The sequence below is a fragment of the Sciurus carolinensis genome, chromosome 11 (genome assembly GCF_902686445.1).
Source record: "Sciurus carolinensis chromosome 11, mSciCar1.2, whole genome shotgun sequence".
In the NCBI taxonomy this organism is placed as follows: Eukaryota; Metazoa; Chordata; class Mammalia; order Rodentia; family Sciuridae; genus Sciurus; species Sciurus carolinensis.
Genome location: NC_062223.1, coordinates 45309802 through 45324821, shown reverse-complemented (window position 1 = coordinate 45324821; position 15020 = coordinate 45309802). Strand labels below are relative to the sequence as shown.

The 15020-nt window shown below is 45.9% G+C and overlaps 1 protein-coding gene across 2 annotated transcripts in view; it reads right to left on the bottom strand.

The window, feature by feature from the left end:
- Positions 1 to 10119: 10119 nt before the first annotated feature.
- Wt1 (WT1 transcription factor) overlaps positions 10120 to 15020 on the bottom strand; it is a 46355-nt gene continuing 41454 nt past the window's right edge. For both annotated transcript variants that reach the window (XM_047517368.1, XM_047517369.1), the window contains 3 exons: positions 14427 to 14516; positions 13717 to 13809; positions 10120 to 11481 (listed from right to left, as the gene is read on the bottom strand). In XM_047517368.1, coding sequence (XP_047373324.1) covers positions 11360 to 11481; positions 13717 to 13809; positions 14427 to 14516 — 305 coding nt within the window. In that variant the 3' untranslated portion in view covers positions 10120 to 11359. The remainder of the gene's footprint in view (positions 11482 to 13716; positions 13810 to 14426; positions 14517 to 15020) is intronic.

Sequence of the window (15020 nt, the reverse complement as noted above, 5' to 3'; positions counted from 1 at the left end):
TATCCATATTTTACATATTCAGACAGCTTAGAGGATAGTGATAATAAAGCCAGACTGTGAGTCGCCTCCACTGATGGGTTACTGACTAATTGCCCTAGCCTGAAAAAAATGCTCCAAAGGGATCTAATAAGAGAAAGGTAGGTATGTGCTATGATTTTATTGTCCCCACCAAAATTCATGCTGAAATTTAACCCCATTGGGAAATTGATATATGGTAGAAGCTTATTTTGACTGTATTGGGAAGTGGGACCTCTGGGAGAAAATCAAGGTTAAATGAGGACTTAAGTGTGGGTCGCTAATGAATGGCACTGTGGCATGGTAAGAGGAGGAAGAGGGACCTGAGCTGGGCTGTTGTCTTACCAAGTAATATCCTGTGCCACCTCAAGACTCTGCAGAGTCCCCATTAGCAAAAAGGACCTCACCAGATGCCGTCACCTGATGTGGAACTTCCCAACCTTCAGAACTGTGGACCAAATAAACCTTTGTTCTTTATAAATTCATCAGTCTTTGACAATCAGTTATAGCAGCAGAAAACAGACTAAAGCAGTAAATCCAAGATTGATTTTTTTTTTCAAGTCAGCATCTGCCGCTGCTAGTGGTAAGCAAAGATGAGAAATCGGTGGAAGTAGTCAAGGGTTGGATAGAACTGAAGGGAAGGAAAGGATGTTAACCAGCAGAGTCACACGCTTTGTACACACAGACCTCTTAAATCCTTCCAGGGGTGATCCTCACCGTATAAAATGAGCTTATTATTCCCATTACACAGACAAATGAAAGGAGATGCTGAGATAAGAGACTTGTCCACTCACCACCACTGGTCAGCAGCCAAGCTGAGATTTGCACATTGCCTCCTCCCTTCACACTGCATTAGGACAACTGACTGCGTGTGGCCAGAGATTTCAGGGTCTGGGCGGCCACATACATTTATTAAGGCCGACGGGTTGAAGAACCTTTTCTTTAGAGATGTTATGGTTTGGATATGCAGTGTCCCCCAAAAGCTCCTACTAATGTAAGAATATTCAGAGGTGAACTGATTAAATTATGAGAGCTGTAACCTAATCAGTCTATCCTGGTTTAAATGGACTAACTGGGTAGTAACTAGGTAGGTTGGGTGTGGCTGCAGGAGGTGGGTCACGGGGTGTGCCCTGGAAGAAATGCATCTTCCATGTGGCGGCTTCCCTCCCACCTCTCTCTGCTTCCTGGCCTCACCATGACCTGAGCGTCTTTCCTCTGCTGGGCCCTTCCCCCACGATGTGCTGCCTCATCTTGGGCCCAGTGCAATGGAGTCAACCATCTATGGAGTGAGACCTCTGAGATCTTGAGTCCTAAATAAACTCTTCCTCCTCTAAGTTGTTCTTGTCAGATGTTTTGGTCACAGTGACACAAAAGCTGACTAAATGGAAGGACTAGCTTCTGTCCTGGGGGAGCTCTTCCTGCACAAGGACTATCCCCTACCCACCCTCTGGAAAAGAAGAACTTGAAGCCTGATCTCAACAGGAACTGACTAGTAGGTTGGGGTCCAAGGAGGATTCAGAGCAGCCTATTAGAGGAAGCACAGAAGACGCTGTGAAGTAGGAGCTAGACCTGCATCAGCCAAGCCATCTTCAAAGATGGAAAGAATTGAGTGCTTTTTCTATTTCTCGTTTTGACTCCATTTTTGAAGACTACATGCTTAAGAAGAAACACATAGCTGAACCTTCCTAACAGAAGGAAATAATTACTTGAAGTACAAAGAGGCTTTGGGGCAGTAACAACACACCCACCATCCCCAGGGTCGCCTCTCCTGCTATGCTGGTGAACTGGCTCTCTGGAATCAAAAGCAATCCTGCCTTGTAGCACTTGCCAATTTCCATGGTGTAAACTCTTCCACTTCAGGCTACTAACAGTTTAAACTGGCTCTCAGGAGCCAACTGTTAAATATTCACAAGTTCGTGAGTCAGTTGTTAATGTTGATAACTTGACTACTATTACAAACCAGTGGAAGCTGGCTCCATATAGCACCAAGGAGCCAGTACTGAGGGTAGATCATTGTCTTTTTGGACAATGGCCCAGTGTTCCTCCCCCAGCACAACTCCTGGCAGACCACAACAATATTCTCTGTACTTGTAATTTCTGTAGATCCTTATACCTGGAATGTTCTTCCCCTCCTTTTCCTTCTGAAAAACTCCTATACATCCTTCAAAACCCAGGATGGAAACATACTCTGTTACAGCTTCCCTAGCCTCTTTAGGCAAGCCTCATTCTTGATCCTTTGCGCATGCCTGTATTGTCTATTTAAGTTTCTGATTCTCCCACTAGACTGTGAAACCCTCAGGAAGAGGGAAATCCCTGATTCATCTCTTGAATGAGGAGCCAGACTCTTAGGAAGTTCACAATAAATGTCTGTTAAATGAATAAAATTAGAGACTTACCTCTGATCTCAAGTTAGGAAGTGAAGGCCATGGTTCCCTAACCTTGTTTAAATAAGGTCGATAGAAGCAATTCCAATGGCAGTACTTGGGCAACAGTGGCTAATGGGGTGTCTGCTATCCGACCATGATAGTTGACAACAGCAGGGGTCCGAGCTCCTCCTGGCCATTCACAGCTCTGGAAGGATGTCCTGGGAACACTTGGGGCACTACCATTGGTACTAGCCTTCCTGGCAACCCAGAAAGGAGAGGGGCAGGGTCTAAGGCCAGAATCTGATCCAGCTCCTAAGTTCCCAGGACACCTGTGCGCGCTTCACAGGGGAGCACGGGAGCGAGTCCTCCGGGGTGTCCCCTCAAGTCCTGCCATCAGAACCTGAGCGTCAGCAGAAAGGCTGGACCAATTGCCTCCAAGAGACAAATGGTGAGATGGAAGGAAAAGGAGGGAAAGTGAGACAGGAGCGAGAACAAGTGACTGCAGAGAGCAGTGACGCTCTCTCCATAAACAGGTGATAAAAGCTGATCACAGAAATGACCAAATTCAGAAAATAAAAACACCACTCTGTAGATTTATAGATGAGCTAATATGGAGCTAAATGGGCAATAATGGGGGCTGATAAGATGCAACAGGGCCTCAGCCACATAAACACCCCAGCCACTTCCAGGCTTCCGTGTATATTATAATGACACTGGTTGGTTGACACTACACCACTATCCTGACCCCAGGCACCCAGAGCAGTGCCTGATGCACCGGGAGCGGAGGGGGCTTGTGCAGGGTCAAGGCAGACAGGCAGCTTTTTCAGAAAGACAAGTTATCCTTGACTGGATGCAGATGGCCCAGTAAAAAATGGAATCTGCCAGCAGACGCTGCCTTTATCAGCTGCAGAAGTTCAGCAGGGACGAGACTTCCCCATCCCTGGCCCGCAGAGCGAGCCTCTGGTTTCAGCACCGTATCACAGACTGTCCTAATGAATGCTTCTGGGGTTGGAACCTACACATATCTTCTGGGAGCACGCCCTGGGAGTTTGGGGCATGGTACAGGGAGTGCCTGGGGTTTGCGTGCTGCCCTATGGGGTCGGCAGGGAACGCAGGCAGTAGGGAAAGGAGGGTCAGCCCCACCAGGGCTACGTGCCTTCCTTCACAGGACCATCTTGCCAAATCCTGGGACACCCTCTTGGCTTCCAGCTGGGAGGTGCCCAGGAAAGGCCAAGGTTTCTCATAGCATGCCAAGCCAGATAACCAGTGGGTGTCCATGGTGTCAAATACAGCAGTCACAAGAGTGTTTCTGTTTACTAGTTTTCTTCTACCTGCCAAGCACCATTCCAGGCACCTGGCCTCATTTAACCCACACAACTGCCCAATAAGATCAGTGCTACAACTCTGCCTTATAGATGAGCAAACTGAGTATTATGTAAAACTGTCTGGAGTCATGATGCTGGTGTGTTTTCTGTTGCTGTAACAAAATACCTGAGACTGGATACTGCATAAAGAAATAAGTTCATTTGGTTCTTGGTTCTAGAGGCTGGGAGGTCCAAGATCATGGCTCTGGTATTTGCTTGGCATCTGTTGAGGGTCTTTCTGCTACATCATAACATAACAGAGGGTATCACATGGTAATTTGGATCTCTCCTCTTCTTGTTATAAAGTCACTAATGCCATCATGGGGGATTCTCCCTCCTGACCTCATCTAATCCTAATTATGTCACAAAGGCCCTACCTCCAAATACCATTAACATGAATTTGGAGATTTGGTTTCCAAAACATGAACTTTGGGGGATACTATAATTTGGATCTTGAGTGTCTCCCAAAGACTCATGTGTGGAAGGCTTGGTCCCTAGCCAGCAGCACTATCAGGAGCTAGTGGAACCCTTAGGAGGCGGGATCTCGTGGGAGGAAGTTAGGTCATTAAGAGGATACCCTTGGAGGGGATAAGAGACCCCAGCCCCTTCCTATTTCTCTCTGCTTCCTGGCCTTCATGAAATGAACAGTCCTTCTCTATCACTGGCTCCCACCATGATATTCTGTGCTGCCAAAGCAATGGGGCCAAGTAACCATGAACTGAAACCTCTGATACGATGAGCTAAAATAAACCTTCTTTTGTTTATTATCTCAGGTATTTTGTCATAGTGACAGAAAGCTGACTAACACAGGGGAACATATTTGAGCCATAGCAATTGGTAGGTGACAGATCCAGCTTCATCTATCTCCAGAGCCTATAAACTTCAAAGGACAAATATGGAGGAAAAATAGGCAAAGTTAAATTAAATATCTGGAGATTTACATTAGATGGTGTATTGGGTCTGTTTTCTGCTGCTATGACAGAATACATGAGACTGGATAATTTATAAAGAATATAAATTTATTGGGTGCTGGAAGTCCAAGATCAAGGGACACATTGGTGAGGGCCTGCTTGCTGTATCACAACAGGGTGGAAGGCATCATGAGGCAAGAAAGAGCAAGAGAGTGAATTCAGTCTTGCCTTGTTATAGTCAGCATTAAACCATTCAGAGACCCCACCATCTAATCACCTCTCAGAGGTACCACTTCTTAACACTGTTACATTGGGGGTTAAGTTTCCAACATATGCTTCTGGGGGACACATTCAAACCATGGCAGATGGTCAGATAAATTAGACACTTCTCAGTTTTAGATATGATGCAGCAACATTGTGGAGATCACTATAAACTGAAAGATGACTCTACTATTGTGGATTATTTTCTAAATCACTATACACTCATTTTGGAACCCAGTACAGAAGTTTTTAATCACCACTGCTTTGGATAATTCTGCTAGAACCAGCAATTTAAGAAGGAACCTGTCTCCCAGACTCCGAATCAGGCCATGAACTCATCCTAATTCCTTTATACCATCCCTCTTGCCAACTCAGTGCAGGTGCAAAGGTGTGTCTGTGCCAAGTCTTTCTTCATCACTTCCTATCTGCAAACTTGATAGCAGCAGAAGGCATATTGATGGGTTCCAGGAAGACCTTTACATGAAGGATTCTATAGGACATTCAGGGCCTGAGCCTAACATCTGATGAGGGTGGATCCTAGTTGGTCCCACCTGACAGCACTGCTCACCTCTATTTTCTGCAGTGAAGGCAAAGAGAACATTCACTGGTAGGAGCAGCCCAGGGCCAGCACAGCCCAGGGCCAGGGGCCAGGTTCTACCTCAGTCCTTTCAGAGCAGTTGAGCCCTGCTCTGCACACGTGCCTGTGACCCAGAATAGGTGAGTTGAGCTCATGTAGCTCAATGGCTGTGTCATCCTGGCTGAATCTCTGAGACTATTTCTTGGGAATGAATGACAGAGACTTGCAGGGACCTTCGTGCTTCCTGGAGGACATGCCACCCCACTGACTCAACAACTCTCATCCTTGGCTGCCCCTGGCAGAGGTGTGAGCAGAGGGACTGGTCAGGAGTTGGATCAGCAAACAAACCTTTTGTGTCTTGTTACTATTTGTTGGACATTACTAGACACTGTGGGGTTTTGTTTTGGTTTCTTCCAAAGTTCTCCTCAGCTGCTTCTCCCAGGGCCTGATAATCCCTGCTAAAAATGGTGGCAGTTTGTTTCCAGGTGACAACCTCAGAATCTCTCTCAGAACACACTTTGCATTGTCCTCCCAGTGAATTCACAGGCATGTGTATCAGCAGGAAGTTCATGAGACCTAAACTGCTTCAACCCTGGTTTGGGGACAAAGGCAGATGCTGATCCCTTTAGCCCCTTTTGCTTTCTTCTTCCTCACCAGTCCCCCAGGTCACCATAAGCCCTGACCTGGATCACTTGGCTTCTCCTCCCATGCTAGGGCAGAGGTTTCCTGGGGTCAAGGCTGGAAGACATGTTAAGCCCACATGGAGTGCTAAAGGCCACTGACGTGGGTGATTATATTTTTAGGGTACAGAAGACATCTCTGAAGACTACCTGGCCTTCTTTGGATGGCCAAAAATGGAGGCTGTCTGCTGAGAAGAGGGACAATCCTATCCACGAGGGGCACATCCACCCACCAGCGCCAGGAACGGCTTCCTCCTGGGCCAGCTCCTTCTGACGCAGAGCTCCTTGGGAAAGCAGGATGCTGCTTTTAAAAAGGAATCATTGACCTTGAACTTTTCAAATGTGTTTCTCAATTTTCCCCTTTTATCACTGTCCGGCTCACATTATGCTATGTCATCTCTGAATTCCGGTATTTAATATAAAATACGGAATGAAAACATATTTTGCGAACAGGCTGTACAACTGGATGTGGGGGAGGGAACATTTTGCCCGTGGTGCCTATCCTGTCTCTGGGCACTTAGCAGATGTCCCTAGTTTTCTAGTAGTGAGTGGCCAGGTCTGGCTGTGGCATTCTGGGTGGTCCCACTCCTAGGGTTTGGGGGCCAACAAGCCCTGGGATGGGGATAGTGTGGTACAGTACAGGGGTTCAGAGCGTGGGCTCTGAGTCAGAGTTGGGTTAAAATCTCAGCTGTGCCATTACACCAGCTGTATGGCCCTGGGCAAGGTGCTTCTGAGAGTCTCAGTTTCTTCACCTGTAAAATGGGCTTTGCTCAGTGAGAGAATGCACGTACAATGGCACAGGTCTGCACGCATAGGCTTAATAAATGCCTTTTATCACTTGAGCATCTCCCACTTGGGGAAGTCCCACTGGGCGGGTGTGAACAGCGCCGGTGCAGGTTCACACGGGGGTCAGGCCCTGACAGACAGAAGCCCCCTCTTCCTGTCAGACCTCCCTGACATCCGCACTTCATTCCTCATCTCGCTGGTCTTTGTTCCCCGACTTGCCTTCCTCTCTCCACCCCTCCTTCTTTCTGGTGGAGTCCAACCGCCCTTTCCGTGGGCCTCGGAGTCCCCCGTGTCAGGCCATCCTTCTCACCCACTGTCAGCATGGCCCGTGCTCCTGGGACCTTGGGAGGGGGGCAGCCACTCGTTCCGACCAGTGACCCGCCTCCATTCATCTCAGCCCCATCCCCCACACCATCCTTCAAGCCTCCCCTGCTGCAGAAAACTCGCTCTCTCTTCAGCTCACTTTGGCTAGTTCAGTCTGCTTTAGCTGCTCACATCTGCCATCTCTGCTGGAGGCTTCCGCTGTAAGTGCTGTGGACTGAACGTGCAGGTGTGGTCCCTCCATACTCCATCTTACCTGGTAAAGTCTCCCCTGCTTGTAGAAGTCACTGACACAGGATGGGCTGTGTCTGAAAACTACTCTCCTCACAAATGGCTTCACCAGGGTAGTACAGAGTTTCATTGACCAAATTCCACAGGGATGTCCTGACCCATAACCACCGTGGGGCCACCTTCACGGCCATTCTCAAGGGCTAGCAGTGTTCCGCACCAACCCAGAGTTGTCAAGTGCAAATCTCATTTGTCACCTTTTAGTCACCTTTTAACAAGTATTTATTGAGCCCATCCTGTAGCTCCTTGCTACATAAGTGCTGTCCACAGCCCAGAATGGTGGGAATGTCGTGGAAGAGGGTTAGTAAGCAGATACTCAGGCCCTGCCTCAGAACTTCTGAATCAGAGTCTGCACCTTAGCAAACTCCCCAGGTGAGATCTACAGACATTGAAGTTGAGAAACGCTGAAGTAAATAACCCAGGAAAGGGAAAAGATCTCCTACCTAGAAGCTTCCATGCTGGTTAGGAAGATGTAACATATCGTCAAAGGAACAAAATATAAGTCTACATCAAGCAAGTTTGGGCAGGAAACTTGGATAAAGAAGAACAAGACCAAGACCTGCCTCAGTGTCTTACTTCCCTTGAGCCTCAATGTCCTTATCTATAAAGTGGGCATAACATTCACCCCATCTACTTTAAACCTAAGATTTAAAAAGATGGGCAAACACTACACAGACATAAGGCACTGTTATTAATCATATACATTCCAAATGCTTGAGAAATTCAGATGAGAGGATAACTGGAAGTCTAAACGGGAAGAGCCAGCAGAGGGAACTGGAGAGGTTGGAAGTATATAACCAGACACTGGAGTAAATCAAGAAGGAAAAACACACATTCTGACCGCCCCCCAGTGCACCCTCCAACTGAGGTCACAGCAGGTTCCCACTGACCAATGCCCACCCACTGACTCCTGACAGTCTGTGCAAGGTCCACCCCGTGGGTCACAGAAACACATTCAGTGTTCATAGGGTGCTTTACAAATAACACAGAGCAAGCAGAGCTAGTCTCTGTGTGAGGCAGGCCAGGTGCCCAATTGCTATAAATTTCCACTCTGGTTTGGGGGCCGGGGGCAGACTCTTTGTCATTTTGCAGAGCTACCCTGTGAAGATGATCCTAGACATTGCAAGCAGGGAGAGGGAGGAAAAAGAAGTGAGCAGGTAAATCAATGGCTAATAATTTCCCTAGATAATTCTTACACAAGCCTTTGCTATGAACTAGATGTTTTCATACTTTTTCACTGAATCCTTACGGTGACCCTACCAATCAGGGGCTCCTGTCCCTACTTCATGAATGAGGAACTTCATGAATGAGGGGACTTGGGATTTGAACCTAGCTTGCTCTCCTTTCCAAAGCCCATGACCTTCACTGCAAGGGTAGTCGGAATCTCTGGTCTTCCCTGAGTAGTGAAAGCAATGTGGCTGTGCTTTTGTTGTGAAATCTCTCTGACTCGCTGACGTTTGCCGTGCTTCTCCTGAGCTTCTCCAGAGAAATGCTGTCTTCTGGCGGGAAAAGATAAAAATGGTTGATATACATGAGTCACCACACTCACTATAATTAACAGTGATGCAAGAGCGAGATGTACAATGAGAGAAGACTCTAGACCGGGCTTTCAGGTGGCCCAAACGTTGAACTGCATTTCAATGCTGAAAGGAGTATCCGTGGCTGAGCTCCTGTCTGCTCAAGACACATTTTAAATGAAGAAACGAAACTTGGAATACACGTAAGCTCTAAGATAATAGAGTTGAGAGGGGCCCACCAAATTAATCTTCTTGTTTACAATTGGAAAACCATACACTAGAACCATGAAGAGTTTATAGTTTATAGATAATACAGATCTTTGCTTTCACACTCAGCTGCCCAGGAATATCTAAGCAGTTTTACCTGCTGAGCTGATTTATAGCAACTACAGTTGTAAATTCAGTTGTACTCTGTGTTCAGCTTATGTCCTCCTGATCCCGGAAATGTCTCTGTGAACTTTTCAAAAAGATCAGTTATCATTAGCACCTCTCTGTTTTCTTCTGCTGATCTGGAACAAGAAAGGATGCAAAGAACTGGGTGCAGTGGCACAAACCTGTAATCTCAGCTTCTGAGAGGGCTGAGGCAGGAGGATCACAAGTTTGAGGCCAGCCTGGGCAACTTAGTAAAATCTCTGTCTCAAAATAAAATGATATAATGGCTAGGAATATAGCTCAATGGTAGAGTGCTTCCTTAGCATCCTACACACCACCCACCCCAATAAAAAGCAATGATGATAATCTCAATAAAATAAACCCTAAACCAAATTCCTACCACACCATCCACAGACCCAGCCAACCACAGCACCAACACAATCACATCACCATACAAGGTGAAGGTGACACCCTACTGCTTCTAGTACAAAAAATTCCCTCTTTAAGTCTGACAGAGAGAGAGAAAAAAAATTGTGGTCAGGACCTGGATAGGCTTACTGGTAGCCATGGATGCCAGTGGCATCCTACCTGTTTAAAAGAGGCTGAATTGGTCTCGAGATTTAAACACAACACAGTAGATACAATCTTGTCACTCTTTTTGAACAGACTTTAATTGAGAGCAAAGTGAAAAATGCAGGTTACAGTTTTAGTGTTATCATTAATATGCTGCAAGATCAACACCCAGTGATGCACCTAACATTTATACATTTCCTAACTTTAGTTGTCAAAGAGCAAATCATTATCAGATATATATTTACACAATAATTTCAAGCAACAGTAAATAATAAACTCCCTCCCTTAAAAAACAAAACATACATACACACTCACACACACACACACACCCAACCACCTTTAAACAATGGATTTTGTCCACACTAGTAAGTCTCATTTTTTTCACATATACTTGTAGATCCAAAGTTACTTAAGTTACTTAAGAACAGTCTTATCTGAAGATCCTGGACCAACCCCTATTTTCTTTTAAAATCACTTTTAATTTTTACAACTTGAAGCCCTATGGCCAGTGTGATCCGTACACTCTAAGGACACCCCAATGATGAACATGAATTCCATTTTCTTTGTGTGAAGACATGGGTACATCTCTGAAGATGCATTTGATTACAATTCAGAAAAAGTCAAAAACACAAAACTCTCCCATCTTCAGACACAGTTTCTTAAGAGCATTGTGCTAACACTAATGCTGATTAACTGAGCTGTTAGATTCTTCTAGATTTCTATACAGAGGTACTGGTTAGTTCAGATTCTTTTTTCAGTTGCTTGAAACACATGTAAAAGTCGCCTGGTGGAACTACATCCTGTCTTCCAGGTTAGCAGCCCGCCTGACCTCCAGAATGCTGGATGAGCCTCACCCCAGTGCCGTGTTCTCTCTGATTTATTTCTTGCTGTTGCTGTTAGTAAATGGAACCCATGACAAAGTTTACATTAGCAGACACAAACGCATGCCCTGGCCCATAAATATTCCATGATGGAAAAATGGTACCATCACTCCATTCCTAGTGAAAATGAGTGTAAAAGGAGAAGGGGAGGGTGGGGGACATGATCAACAACGGCTCTTCTTACAGTGGAAAATCCAGACCAAATGGCGATGGGCTTTTAACTAACCAGACACCATTAGCCGCTTCTCCAGGCCTGTGAGTCAACTAAAAGTTGGCAGAGGCAAACCTGATAGGATCCCGTGTACAGGTATCTTGTCTTGGAAGTTGGATGAAGAAGATCAACGGCCATATCCTTAGAGAGGTGAGTGAAGAATTTCAAAATTGGATTTGAAAGTAGTTCACACACTGTCCTGCCTGGGACACAGACGTGTGCCCGTGTTGGACCCCTCAAAGCGCCAGCTGGAGTTTGGTCATGTTTCTCTGGTGCATGTTGTGATGGCGGACTAATTCATCCGACCGGGCAAACTTTTTCTGACAACTGGGCCACCGACAGCTGAAGGGCTTTTCACCTGTTGATACAATTGCCGGTCAGAAACACTCGCCTTGGCAAGACTGGCACAAGTTCAATTACCAACAGCCCGAGTTAACTCATCACCTGCCCCTGACTCCCACCGTCTTTCCCTAAGCTAACCAACTGGCTCACTTAATGGCAGCACCTCTGGGGGCTAAGTAATGATTGAAATAATGTAAAAATTATGAAATATTCTTTGATCAAGATTAGGGAAATAGGAGAGAAGGGATGAATCTAGTTAATGGAAATATCTGGGCAATTCATATCTAATTAAGGGGGAAAGCATCTGTTTCAGTCTACTGTTGGAATGATTTGTGCACTATGTCAATGTTTCCCTGTTGCTGAGCAGGGAACTGAGCTTAACCCAGCTGCAAGGGTCTCTGGATCATCACACCCTCGATGTTGTTGACTGACTGCTATCCAGAAGTAGAGCTGGATCTATAGCTTTAATATCTCTATGTAGATATTATAAAATAAATCACGGACACCAGTTGCAGGCTATTTGCTTCTTTTATCATGAAGGTTCACTCAAAGCATCATATAGAAGATTGTAAGTGAGGCATGGTTCTGTCAAAAGATCAAGCCTCATTCTCATTAGGGACAATAACTAACTTTTATTTAATGCTTGATAGATGCCAAGACTTGTCCTGCACTGGGCACTGTATACATATATATCGCCTGTGTATTCTTTACAACAGTCCCATAAGGGAAACGTTATCCCCATTCTACAGATGAGGTTGGACATCTGGCAAGAAGAGACCCAGGCAGGCCTACAATCCAGCCTTGTCTAGTTCCAAAACCCAGACTCTTTCCTGTATTGCACCTTCTAGGCCTTTCTAAGGAGAAGGCCACAGGAGCCAACCCTGTACCACCTGGGAGATCTTCTCAGGATATTGCTAGTCCCTCTTTGCTTTTCCTGAACTACTGATCCCAGAAATGTCCCAGGAGATATGATGTCCCAGGGTCAGAATGGGGGATGAGCAAATATAGTATCAGACTGCTGGTGACACAGGTCACTTGGAACACATGCAGGGGGTGGGTGCACAAGGGACAACTCTTTCCCACCACCTTGTGAGCTCAGGACTAAGTTAAAGAAGCTACATCAAAAGCACCCGAGGAGGGGGAGCAAGCGCCCATCATGCCCACTCTGTTACACGGGTGCCTCGACTCTGTCTTTAAGTGCAGCCTGTTTGGGCTGAGAATCTGGGACTGTGGGGGCCTTGGGATGTGGTTTTTCCTTCACCTCCTGCTCACTGTCCCTCTGCTCTTCCTGACATGGCTCCTGCTCCCACCTTTGCCTCTTGCTGGACAAATCCCGACCCCTTCTCCCATCACCATCAATCTTCATTAATCCAGCCTCAATGGCATCAACTTTGCTGGCTTTGGCTCTCTTCTTATTTCTCTGTCCTCCTTGGATGCTGCATGAATTCATGCTCTTTCTCCAAGAAGATAGTGGGATAAGGGGGGCTGGGAACAGTCAGACTGAATTTGTCACTTACTAGGTTTGTGACTTTAAGCAAGTCCTTTACTCACTACGTGCCTCTGCCTCCTCATCTGTAAACTGGGGATAAACCATGCCTACCCTACTCTTCTTACATGAATATTAGGAAGATAAAATGAGATCACCTAATCAATGGCCCTCCTTCCAAAGGTAGAAAATATGCCCCACAGCGGTGCTAATTTCATTATACATCATACCAGCCCTATGGACAAGCAAAAATCCTTCAATGGCCAGTGGATATGTAAAAGCCCTATTCCCCTCAACACTAGGACCAAGAAAATAATACACACACTGAAGTCAGTCTAGCAGAAACTAAGACTGCTCTTGGGGCATTAGAATGGGTTCTCCAAACAGGGTCCTGAAATACGAACTCTCAGGAGAATAAATGTTTGGCTTGCTAAATTTTTTTTTCCCTGTAAGGTTGATTATTATTGTGTCAAACCAAGTGAAAAAAAATGTGATTGGACAAATTGGGAACAGTAGGGACCTAGCTTATCTCTCCATTTTCATTCTGGACACACTGAATGTTACTACCACATCTCTCCTGTTCCATATTTCCTCTTCTCCCCTTCTTGAAGAAACATTATTTATCATTTAAAGATAGCCACACACTGTTCTTTCTCTCAATTGAGTCTCTAATTCTAATCTCTCTTATCATAAACAAGCTCAATCAACAGTAGTTTTTTTAAAAAAAAAATAATGAAAAATAAATGTGAAGAAAAGTTTACGCACTTGTTTTACCTGTATGAGTCCTGGTGTGGGTCTTCAGGTGGTCGGACCGGGAGAACTTTCGCTGACAAGTTTTACACTGGAATGGTTTCACACCTAAACGGACAGAGAAGTTCTAGCCTCGGCCCTAAAAATGTGGGGCACAGCAAGGCCCACAAGGCTGGCTTGGTGGCAGCTGGAGAAGCCCGGTATTTCCATCCACACTTGCAATGTCTACCTGGCCCTCACATTTCCCCAATCCCCCAAGCCCGGCAGGAATCACCTGATTCTGCACAGAAGAATCCACCTGGCTCTGCACAGTAAGCCTCAAGGACCTGCTTCAAGTCCTGGAAGCAACCATTCCTTAACCACAATGTCCAGTTTCTCATCAGAGGGAATGTCTCGGCCGGGTCAGAGACTAAAAAGATGATTATGCTGCAGCCCTAATCTGCTCTCCACCACCCATGTTCTTGACCGATACTCTGTATCACCAGTCCATGGCTGTGAGATCTGACTGTGCTTTGGTCTACAGAAGTGGTGGGATGTTGCCTTTTCTTTCCTTTCTTTTTCTTCAAGAAAAGGAAAGTCTCCAGATTTAGGGGGATGGGGGAATTCTTTGAAAAAACCAAACAGATGGCTGACCCTCTCATCCATATTCAATACAGAAGAGAATCACAAAATCAGTCCTAACCCAAGGGATGTGACTGCTGGCAATGAGAAGGGAACCTACAAACCTGTGTGTCTCCTTTGGTGCCTTTTGAGTTGATCTGAACGAGAAAACCTTCTCTCACAGTCCTTGAAGTCACACTGGTATGGTTTCTCACCTTGGGGAAGACACATATTCTATTTGAAAACAACATTGGAAATGCAATCTCATTAGAGGTAACCTCTCCTATTTGGACAGAAGGGATCCCAAAATGCCTAAGGCACTTCAGGGGAACCTGTAGCGATGCCAGCTTCCATAGGAGATCAAAGGCCCACCTGTATGCATTCTCAGACACTGGACTAGGTGAACGAGGGGAGTCCCTCAGCAGCTCGGCTGTTTACAGTTCTGGGTGAAGCACAGTTCTTCATTGTGAAATTGGACCAATAATCTGACACCTTCAAAGGACTTGTGAACAGATTAGATCAGACTATCCACATGAAAGGCTCAGGCCCAGCCTAGCACAAAAGCAGTGCTCAAAAAATAACAGCAGGGGACACTTAAGCAAATACAAACCAAAGGTGTTTGAACTCATAGGTTGAGTGTGGGGCGGAACTCTGGAATGGATGTGCCTTGAGGCTGGCCACAGGAAATAAGTGTTTCATGTTTTATCGCCTGAAGATCT